At 43.6% G+C, this 11,560-nt stretch overlaps 1 protein-coding gene across 1 annotated transcript; it reads right to left on the bottom strand.

The window, feature by feature from the left end:
- Nucleotides 1-257: 257 nt before the first annotated feature.
- ZNF483 (zinc finger protein 483) lies at nucleotides 258-11,560 on the bottom strand. Its single transcript, XM_036090927.2, has 6 exons — nucleotides 11,449-11,560; nucleotides 9,282-9,824; nucleotides 7,552-7,640; nucleotides 6,512-6,638; nucleotides 6,031-6,126; nucleotides 258-2,626 (listed from the first exon to the last, which is right to left on the bottom strand). Exons 2-6 carry the CDS (start codon nucleotides 9,667-9,669, stop codon nucleotides 1,083-1,085), a joined length of 2,244 nt encoding a protein of 747 aa, XP_035946820.2. The 5' UTR covers nucleotides 9,670-9,824; nucleotides 11,449-11,560; the 3' UTR covers nucleotides 258-1,082.

Genomic DNA, 11,560 nt, shown 5'->3' with positions numbered 1-11,560 from the left:
ACTACTAGTTACACACACACACACACACACACACACACACACACAAACACTCCCCTTACCATGCAGACCAACCAAAACATATCAAATGGCCCAATCTTAGTTTGTGACCTTTGCCATACACAACGTTTGCACTCCGATTATACAGGGCAGTACTTAGGATAAACAAACTTTTAAAAAAATAGAATTCTATTTTGCAAAAGGCAGTCCATCCAGAATAGCTCTATTTTCAGCACCCGTTTCCTTCCCCACCACCCCCCTCCCCAGCCCCCAACCCATTTTCCTAGGACTGGTACTCTCATGGCTGAGATGGTTCCAACGTATGCCCTCTAGATTCCTAATGCCCTCAGTCAAAGCCCAGAGGGAAAAACAGGTTGGGGTACTTTGTCCAGTTAAAACATTCCCTGAAGACACACCCGTGTGAGCTCCACCGACTCGTTCCTGTTGATATTCTAGGGATTCTGGCGTGAGGCATTCAACAAGTATACCGCATTCTCAGTTCAGGATCTTAAATGAGTGCTTTTCTACTAAAGAAACTTGAAAATTCCAATGAACCAAAAGCGTTTCGCTTATTCCCACAGCTTCAGAGAGGATCGGAGGTAAACTTGGAAATCGTGACACCCCCCCTCATGCCACCAGTAAAGAAAACTCAAATTTAGAAAAGTCAAATGATGTGCCCAAAGTTATATAGTGAGCTGGCTGGCAAACTGGGCCAGAACCCAGAACCTAGGTTATGACTTGAGACCAGTTCTTGCTAGAAGCTAGAAGAGGGAAATCTATTGAAGAAAAAAGGTTCGTCAGTGGATCCCGTGCACCTCCTCTTGCTTTTTAAATCTGCACTTGGCCTTTTAGAACCATTGCCCATCTCATCCTGCTTTCTTCACTTTCCACGGGACTTTACCAACCCTACTTACGATCTACCAAAGGAGAGTGGTAAATGGCAAAGAGTGTTTTTCCCAGCCGCCAACCCTTTAGAGTGGTAGCTACTAATCAATGCTGTGGTAGTTTACACCCTGGGTTTTTAATAAGGGACAATGTGATGAGATTCCACACCCCCCCCAAACCACCTTACTGTATTTCAAGAATTACTCTCCAGAATGAAATCCCCGATGTCTGATGAGGCCTGAGTTACTCTTAAATGTCTTTTCACATTCGTTACATTCATATTCTCTCCTTCCGGTGTGGATTTTTAGGTGTTCTACAAGGATTGAGCTCCGGCTGAAGGTTGCTCCGCAGTAGTTACATTCATAGGGCTTCTCTCCGGTATGAATTCGATGATGCTCGTTAAGAGATGAACTCTGACTGAAAGATTTCCCACATTCTTTACATTTATACGGTTTTACACCAGTATGAATTCTCTGATGACGACTGAGGAGTGAATGGGTAGGGAAGGCTTTCTCACACTGGTTACACTTGTAGGGTTTTTCTCCTGAATGAAGTCTCTGATGATAAATGACAGACGTAAAATGGCTGAACGTCATCCCGCAGTCATTACACAAATAGGGTTTTTCTCCAGTGTGGATCCTCTGATGTCGAGTAAGGCAAGAATTCTGTCTAAAGGCTTTTCCACATTCACCGCATTTATAGGGCTTCTCTCCAGTATGAATCCTCTGATGTTTGGAAAGGGACGAGCTGTGACTGAAGGATTTTCCGCAGTTGTTACACGTGTAGGGTTTTTCTCCAGTATGAATTCGCTGATGTTGAATAAGAGAGGAACTGTCACTGAAGGGTCTCCCGCATTCTTTACATTTATAGGGTTTTTCTCCAGTATGAACTCTCTGATGTTTGATGAGGTGGGCACTCAGGGTGAAAGCTTTTCCACAATCATCGCATTTGTAGGGTTTCTCTCCACTATGAGTTCTGTGATGTGGCGTGAGAGATGAACTGTCACTGAAAGCTTTTCCACATTCATTGCACATGTAGGGTTTCTCCCCTGTGTGAATTCTCCTATGTTTGGTCAGTGAGGCACTGTAACCAAAGGCTTTTCCACATTTGCTACATTTATGGGTCTTCTCTCCCATCTCAGCTCCCTCATCTTTATCTGAGGTTGCATCTTGATTTAAATTTTTCCAACATTTTTCACACATAGAGGAGTTTTTTCTCTTAAGGGATGAGCTCCGCGTAAAGGCTATCCCACAATTAGTGCACTTCTGGGTCTTCCCCCCCAAATGCATTTTCTGATGTTTCTGATGTTCAGTTAGGGAGGAAGAGTGACCTAAGACTTTCCTGCCTTCATTACATTTCCGTGGCTTCTCTCCAGTGTGTTCTTTGCGGTTCAGAATAAGGTCTGAATGAAAACTGAAGGGTTTCTTGCATTCATTATACCTCCGAGATTTCTTCCTTAAGTAGACTCTCAGATGTTTAATTATTTCCGAGGTTTGCTTGAAATTACTTCCAAAGGGGCTCTTTTCTGGGTCAAATTCCTCACCCTTACTGCCTCTCCCATGAGTTTTCTTTTGTGTGCCTGTGACTTGCGAATATTCCTTACTGCTACGTTTCCGGGACTCTCCCATCAAGCCATAATTAGCACCCATTAGGCATCTTTCTATTATTTTATCTAAAGTTGATTCTTCCAGAAGAACATCTTGATTTCGAGAGGATTCCTTCAGTTCACCTCTAGGTTCACCCTCTAAAAGAAATAACAAATACAATGTGTCCCGTTTGCAATACAGGAAGCTGTCCTATTTGGGACTGAGGCAGGAAGAGAGGTAGAAATGACTATAAACAATATGAATATACCTTGGACGATTTTCAGAATCTTAGGAAACAAAGAAGGAAAAAATAATATAGAGACACTAGGTAAATATAGGGGTTAAGAAAAATATTGGGGAAAATGAAATGTTTGTGCTTTATAGTTAGAATAAAGATGCACGTTCTCACCCTCATTTCAAATTTCCATAATAGGTCCAAACTCATTTTCTCTAGATCCAATCTATTTTCTTTCCAAATAATAACAACAGTGCAAACGTTTATTGAATGCTTAGTAAACACCAGGCCCCATATCAAGCACTCTACTTGTATTTCCCTTAATCTTCACAACAACCCAAAATAAAGTAGGTGCTGATATCATCCCTGTTTTGTGGATGTGACAACTATGCACACAGAGTGTAAGTCGCTTGCCCAAAGTCACATGTGTTGTAAGCAACAGATTTTTCATCTATTCTGACACCAAAGCCCATACTTTTGATCCCTACAACCAACTGCTTCTCAAAGCAGCCAAACAGCACTGTTTATAGAAAATGTTAATCACATCACAGACATGCAGCATCGCCTACGCTAGACTTTTTTTTTTATTTTTATTTTTTTAAGATTTTATTTATTTGAGAGAGAGAGAGAGAGAGCACATGAGAGGGGGAGGGTCAGAGGGAGAAGCAGACTCCCTGCTGAGCAGGGAGCCCGATGCGGGACTCGATCCCAGGACTCTAGGATCATGACCTGAGCCGAAGGCAGTCACTTAACCAACTGAGCCACCCAGGCGCCCCTACGCTAGACTTTCTAAGGTTACCACAGTCAACCTTACAAAGACACTCTGATCAGGATCCATTCACTGTCCTGACCACACTAGTGTTTTCAATCATATTCTTTCGGTCTTCGTCCTACCTCAAATGCAATCCCATCACACCTTCCCGAACACAAACACTTAGGGCCTTGGGTTCAAGTCCCACAGTCCCCACAGCTTTCTCCAATACCATACTCTATTTACACTCCCCTCAGAACTTTGAGCCACATCATTCATCTTGGCTCTTAATCATGAGATCACACCATCACTTTCATAAAACTATTTTTTAAAGAGTTAACTACGAAACACAAAATTTTATTCCCCACAAGTTAACCATTATTAAAAATTCTGTGCATTTTTTTAAAGATTTATTTATTTTAGAGAGAGAGACAGCACAGGGGAGGGGTAGAGGGAGAGGGTGAAAGAAACTCCAGCAGACTCCGCGCTGAGTGCGGAGCCCAACGCGGGGCTCAATCTTACAATCCTGAGATCATGACCTGAGTCGAAACCAAGAGTTGGAGGCTTAACCAACTAAGCCACTCAGGTGCCTCAGTACTGTTGCTTTAAATGTATAGTTCATTGTTGTCCAATGACTTGGAACATTTTTTTCAAGTTTGCAGCAATTTATTTATTTTTAAAGATTTTATTTATTCATTTGACAGAGAGAGACACACAGAGAGAGGGAACACAAGCAGGGGGAGTGGGAGAGGGAGAAGCAGGCTTCCTGTGGAGCAGGGAGCCCGATGCGGGGCTCGATCCCAGGACCTGAGCCGAAGGCAGACGCTTAACCGACTGAGCCACCCAGGCACCCCAAGTTCGCAGCAATTTAAAGTTTAGTTTTGTTACTTATTTTTAATTTTGTCAGCTATCTGCTCAAGTTCTTCACCCATTTTTCTAACAGACTCAGCATTCCTTACTGATTTGCTTAAGTATTTTATAAATTATAGTTACCGACTCTGCTTTGTCTACGTTTTTCTCCAGTCTGTTATAAATTAACTTTTGAAACAAGCTGTACGTGTACATAATGCTTCTGGGGGAGAGGGGAGCATATTTATACCATTTGTATTAAACATAATATCCCTTATTTGGGTACCTATACTGAAAACAGCCAAATGGTTGACTTTGGTTAAGATGGAATAGAGCAAGTGAAATTACTGTTTTTCCTCTTAAAAAAAAAAACAAAACACCAAGGTATTGACATATAAGCAATAACTTATTTTTTAACTATATATATATATTTATTGTTAAATTTTAAGAGGATGAAGAAAAAACGTAATCCCTCAAAGATAACCCAGATTAACATGAATGTTCTCCAGACATTAAAAAAATCTATCTATATCTATATACTTAGATACAGGGGCGCCTGGGTGGCTCGGTCATTAAGCGTCTGCCTTCGGCTCAGGTCATGATCCCAGGGTCCTGGGATCGAGTCCTGCGTTGGGCTCCCTGCTCCGCGGGAAGCCTGCTTCTCCCGCTCCCACTCCCCCTGCTCGTGTTCCCTCTCTCGCTGTGTCTCTGTCAAACTAAAAAAAAAAAAAAGATTTTATATACTTAGATATATACGCATATATGTACATTTTTTTCCTTTTAACAAAAATGAGATTATACTCTCCATGCTGTCCACTGGATGAATTCCTACTTATCCTTCAAAATTCAACTTAAATGTTAAGTAAGCCATAGCTCCTGCGTTCCCCACGGCTCCTTGTACGGGTGTTAGTACAGCATCCCATTACCAACACTGTGTGCTTTGATCGCCGTATCATGGCGTCCCCAGAAATGCACCGCTCAGATCGCCAACTCTGCGGTGCCTACTTAGCCCCCGTGGCTGCTCCCTGACTCCACCAAGGCATGCATGCCAAGGCCACTTTCCCACAGGGGCTCCTAGTCAATGGCAAGTACAGCAGGGACACGTGGGCAGGCCCAGAGACACAGCACTCCTGATACACAACTCCAGCTGGGGAACTCTTCTTTGGCCTTGCCGAAACTTTCTTAAACGGCACCTCAGGCGCCTGGGTGGCTCAGTCATAAGCGTCTGCCTTCGGCTTAGGTTGTGATCTCAGGGTCCTGGGATCGAGCCCCACGTCGGGCTCCCTGCTCAGGGGGGAGTCTGCTTCTCCCTCTCCCTCTCCCCCCCGCCCCGACTCATGCTCTCGCTCACTTACTCTCTTGCTCTCAAATAAATCTTTAAAAAATAGAACACTGCACATCAGTCTAAGACACTTCCTACCCAGCCTTCCTTCCTTCCTTCCGTCATTCACAGGTGTTACACCCACCCACTCTGACAGGTCTCCCATTTTCCTTCACTTTCCTCACTCCCCAGTGAGTCCCTGGCATAGCTAACCACGTCTTGGCATCTACTTCTCCGAGGACCTAAGTGAATGGTCTCTCCAATAAAATGAATATTCCAGGAAGGCAAGGGGTCTATTCTAATCACCTTTCTATTTTAGCATCCAGCCCACCCAACATTTCAAAAGCTCTTCACAAATGACTTGGTTAAGCAACTGTTTTAATTTCTTTGCTTTTCACCAACTTACCTGGTCTGGAGCCTTTTGAAATTTCTTTTTCCAGCAGCCATGGCAGTTCAACCCACTTAAACTGGGAAATCAAATCTAATTTGGAAACTGGAAAGCCTGCTCATAGAGAAAAGAGTAAAAAGTGACTGTTTCTGCAGAGGGCAAAGCTGTTCCAACATTCACGCACAGCCTCTGGTTCTCTAGGGAAGAGAAGATGCTGTCAAATACAGACCTCAAGCCTGGAGAATGAGGAGGAACTGGGGAAGGTATGTCCTCGATGACAGCACATGATACTCAACATTTCCAATTCAATGAAGCAGAAACTTTTTTTGGAGGGGGGGGAGAAAACATTGCAGAAAAGTACATTTTCAGAACGCATTTTTAGGATTAGTCGGATCACCCCTGCATGCCCAGCCAATACAGTTAATAGCACTTATCTTTCAATAATGGTGGATGAAAAGATGTACAGCTCATACGTTACATCATAAAGAGATATCGTTACCCAGAAACTCTAGGTTCCTGAAGTTCTCCAGCAGCACTTCCTTATAGAGCTCCTTCTGAAAAGGCTCCAGCCTCCTCCACTCTCCTCTGGAAAAGCTGACCACCACATCCTTGAATGTCACAGATTCCTAACAAACACAGGAAATACAGTCTTTTTGCTTTGGATTAACATTCATGGGTTCTAGGGATTAGAAGTGGACACATTTTGGGCAGCCATTATCAGTCTACTACAGTGGTATTAATTACTACTGTGAATAAGAATTTTCTTTTTCAGGGTGCCTGCGTGGCTCAGTCGTTGAGCGTCTGCCTTCGGCTCAGGTCATGATCCCAGGGTCCTGGGATGGAGCGCTGGACCCGGGTTCCCAGCTCAGTGAGGAGCCTTCTTCCTCCCCTATGCAGCTCCCCCCTCCTCATGCATGCGTGTGCGCACGTGCGCTCTTTCTCAAATAAATAAAATCTTAAAAAAAATTTTTTTCTAAGTGATTTGTAACTGATTATAAATTAGTCTAATTAATTTATAACTAGCCACTTTTCTCAATTATGAGTTTTAGTACTTGTTGATTCTCAGAGGTTTTCCAAATAGACCATGCTATCGGCAAGTAACACATATTTGTCTCTTTCTTACCAATACTAAACTCCTTCCCTTCTTATCTTACTGCATTGGCTAGAATATTCAAAAACTACTCATCAACAGCAGCATGATTAGACATCCTTATCTTCTTACAGGCATCGTGAGAGCTGTTTTTTATTTTCCAATACCGTTCAGCTGGAGATTTTTTTTTATTGTATTAAGGAAATATAATTCTATTTCTACTTGACTAATTTTATCAAGAATAACTGTACAATTTCAGTAAACTTTTTTTTGTTGTTTTTCTTAGAGTCAGACTTGTGACAAATTCTGGTAACTGAAATAAAATAGCATCTGAAGAATGAGTTCGAAGAATGTGAAGGAAACTGTCATTATTCTATTATCTTTATGCCACTCCATAGGAGCTCAGTAAATATTCACTTAAGAATGAAAACCAGTGAAAGGAAGCTTACCTGGGACTCAGTACTTGGAAGGACAGAAACCACTTTATTTTCTTCAGGGTTCTCCTCTTGGGAAATAACAGACTCTTCAGAGACTGGATCTAGGAAGGGGGGGAAAAGAACACTCTAGTCTTTCAAATGCATTCCTCAGACTAGAAAATCTTATACATGTTTCTCTGGAGAAAAAGGTCAGAAGAAACTAAGTTTTTCCCACTCTTTTTAAAACAGAGATAAAAGCCACATACACTTTCTTTTTAAAATCGAAGCTTTCCCCCCTACTCCATAAAATAGCCTTTCAATTCCTAAGCTCACAATAATTGATTTCATTCAATCCACACACCTACAGTTTTAATGTTTTATTTGCATAGTAGTTATTTTAAAAATATTCATAGGCTGTATTAAGGTAAAACAGCGTATTTGTTCTATGTATTAATTTGTTTTCTTCATAGTCCTAGCACAATGCCTTGCAGAGAGTCACTTTTTGAATGAAAGCACCCAGCTGGTCTCAGGAACACACTCCTCTTCTGGGGTCACAAGCAGATGCCTAAAGCCGGAAAATCAGGAACCTGAACATATCAAGTAAATATATTACAAACCCTCAGATGTCAACAGCTCTTCTTCTGATAAGGGTTAAGTATTTTTTAAATCATGCTTTACTTTCTTATGAAAAGAATTTTAGGCAGCTTATTGAGTAGACAATCAACAGGAATTAGAAGGGACTCTTTTGAGGAAACTGTTCTTACAGAATGCTACAGCGATCAATTCACAAGCTTCTTTATTGCGAGGGGCTTCCGCACAGAGGCCCTAATTTTGGAGAAGCACCGTGTTGCCCTGACAGACAAGTCAGACAGGAAACCCCGACGTTGAACATACCAATTAGCTGTGTGGCCACAATTTAACTCTGCAGAGGTAAATGCCATTTCCCTATCTGGGAACTCTTGGTTGAATACAAACTGTCCCACATATGTACTGAGAGCTGGCTCATCTGCTACACGTATTTGGGACATCTGCAGCGTATTAGAGAGATTTTATAAAAGTTGGATTTTATAAAAGGGCTATCCACGCTAAAAGTCTTTTTATCAATATTTTATGATGATATGTTATAATTCCGTTTATATTTTATGCATTTGTGTATGTATAATAATGTAATCATAAAACTGTCAGTCAGCTGTCCTCCCCAATGCTGTGGAACCGCATCATCCAATAGCATAGCTGCTCACCACATACGGCTATTTAAATTTAAGATTCAATTCCTTATTTGCCCTCTTCACATTTCAGATGCTTAATGTGAAGTGCCAAACAGTGCAGAACGCATTTCCATCATCACAGATAGAAACTTTTTTCCTCACACACTGGAGGCAGAAGTTGAGGCCTGCCCTGGATGATATGCTTGTGACTCCACAAACATGTGCAGATAATTTCCTTCTCTTCTGTGTTCTAAGATTCCCTTTTACTCAAGGCTGCAAGGAAAGAAATTAGTATTATACCTTATCGTGTTTAACCCTCATAAAAGACTAAGCAGATGGGAATCCCTTTCCATAGATTTAAAAAAAAAAAAAAGTTTCCGAGAGGTTACACAGCTTGCCCAAGATTACACAGTAAAAGGTAGGGCTGATCCAAAGCCAGTCTCAACCCCAAACTTAAAGACTCCTTTTTAGCAATCAATTGCTTTCTTTGGAGGAGTTTACTTTCACACCTTGAGGAGATTGCTCCCTCATCCTCCTGCCATCTATAAATCTCACCTTCCTTTTCTTCAAGCATTTGGGTCAAATCCTCTATCAGGGTCACCACTTCCTCACTGCTCTCAGGATGTTGTGACTTTACCCAAAATCTGACCTCCCCAGGCAAAATGGTCAGGAATTGCTCAAATACCAAAAGCTCTAAAATCTGTTCTTTCGTGTGGATGTCTGGTCTCAGCCACTGAAGGCAGAGATCCCAGAGTTGATTTAGGGCTTTTCTGGGTCCAGCCACTTCCGAGTAACAAAACCATCTGAATCTCTGTCTGAAAGTCTCTGGGTCAGTACTGTCTCCTGTCAGGATAGCTTCTTGATCCCCAGGAGTATCCATTCTCAGGACCTTGCTTGGTTCACTTGAGGCCAGAGTTTGAGGGTCTGGGGAGATGGCGGTCATCTTATTCAAGGATACTACAGCTCGCAATGTGTATCAGCAGCAGGAATCCAAGTCCCTTTAGACTCTAGTTGAATTATCAGTACAGTCCACCAGCACGCACTATTGGCAGCAAAATACCAAGGGTTCCAAACATTCAGCTAATGGTCTTGCAGAAACTGTCAAGAAATAGAAGATATTAAGTAAAACAAATTATTACTCCTAAAAACATTATTCTTGGTTTGGTTCAGATATATGTAGACATACACAGAGGCCTAGAACTGCCCTGCCCAGCTGCTACATTAAAGGTCTAGGTGAGAAGTGGAGGAGATTTTAACGGTAATTAAAGATACCCTCCAAGAAAACAGTTTCTTCTGACTAAATACTCCTCATAAGCAAAACACATGAGAAAAGGCTCATGGCTACAAGAGAATCCAGTCACAAATTTATTCATCAGCTCCCGAACTGCTGCAGTGACGGGCCACCCATTTCCCTCCAGGTGCTCAACCCACAAGCCTGATTTCCTATTTGCCTCTCAAATTTCTCACATAATCAATAACCAAGTTCTGGCATTTTGATTTCTTAAGAACCTCTCCATTCTATCCTACTTAAACTACCCATGTACAGGTTTCTTCAATCCAGTCTCAGACTGCGGCCTCAGGGTTCCTTCTAATATGCAAACCCGGGTCCTATCACCCTCCCCCCATCTGTCCCAAGATAAAATTCAAATGCAGAGGCCATGCATGATGATCTAGAGACCCTGCCCTGAAGACCTCACCTCTTGAGCTCTAGCTGCCTGATGGATGCTGCAGCCAGAAAGAAGAAATGTCCCCATTCCCACACACCCTCCATCCCCTTCCATCCTTTGCATTGAGCAGATCCCTGTCCTCGCAAGCCGCCTTTCCCTCTCCTACCAAACTTTTACTCATCCCCTAAAACTTGACTCCTTTCAACTGTCACCTCTTGTACAAAGCTTTCTCTGATCCCCAAGTGCTCTTTTGCACAGAGCCTATCCTGTGTTACATGCGTTCTTTCATTCTGCAAATACTGACCATCAGGACACTACGGAGACACGCGTGGACAGATCGGGCAGGGTCCCCACCCTCAGACAACACCCAGGAAATGACAATACAGCCTGAGTGAGATGCGCTACAATGCGGCAGGTGAAAGCACACTCTACACTCTCCTCCTGTTGCAACTATTACACCAGTAATTACCCACCTCCGAGCACAGAGCCCGGCACACACCTACGCATGACGTCACTTATTCCTTCGCCAAATATTAGGCGCCTACCGAGTACCTGCGCCGCGCTGAGCACCTGGGGCTGTGCGGTGACTAAGACACTCGTCTCGGTCTCCAGGGGGCCTACAACAGAGGCTCCGCGAAAATATGACGCAGGCAGAAAGAAGTTCTCAAAGGAAGGGGGGCGCTGAAGACATTTTGGTTATCGCGGCTGGAGAGGAGGAGCGCTACTGAGACCTACCTGGCGGGTACAGCCAGGGATGCTGCTAAACATCCTGCAGTCACCGCAAAGCTCCCTTCCCCCACGCACACACATCAAGGAATTTTCCCGCCCAAATTGTCCGCATACCCAAGTTGCAGGACCATAGGCGCAGGGAAGGGATGGAGGAAAGCTCCGTCATTCAGGACAGTGCCCACCTCCCCCCGAAGCTGCGGCATCGGGAGTGCATGGTGAGGTCGCTCGGCTCCCCACCCACCCCCTACCCACCCCGCCCCGGGTGCATCCTTGGAGCCGGCGAGCTGGCCGCAGCCCCCAAATCAGGGGCCCGGGACAACCGCTACCTGCATCAGCACCCGCAGTCAGGACCAACGCCACCGCAATGAGCTTCTAGAAACTGGTCCTGCAGGAGCTGCGCGCGCAAGCCGGCGAAGGGCCACTGCGCCTGCGTAAAGG

The sequence above is a fragment of the Halichoerus grypus genome, chromosome 14 (genome assembly GCF_964656455.1).
Source record: "Halichoerus grypus chromosome 14, mHalGry1.hap1.1, whole genome shotgun sequence".
Lineage (NCBI taxonomy): Eukaryota > Metazoa > Chordata > Mammalia > Carnivora > Phocidae > Halichoerus > Halichoerus grypus.
The sequence above is the reverse complement of the archived record's forward strand: the minus strand, read 5'-3'. Positions and strand labels throughout refer to the sequence as shown.

Excerpts from the sequence above, each read along its gene's own strand:
- ZNF483 (XM_036090927.2), bottom strand. The coding sequence starts at position 9,669 with ATGACCGCCATCTCCCCAGACCCTCAAACTCTGGCCTCAAGTGAACCA. Across the intron at positions 6,639-7,551 it reads TTCCAAGTACTGAGTCCCAG|GAATCTGTGACATTCAAGGA; the intron begins GTAAGCTTCCTT and ends TGTGTTTGTTAG. Across the intron at positions 6,127-6,511 it reads CAGGAACCTAGAGTTTCTGG|GCTTTCCAGTTTCCAAATTA; the intron begins GTAACGATATCT and ends CTCTATGAGCAG.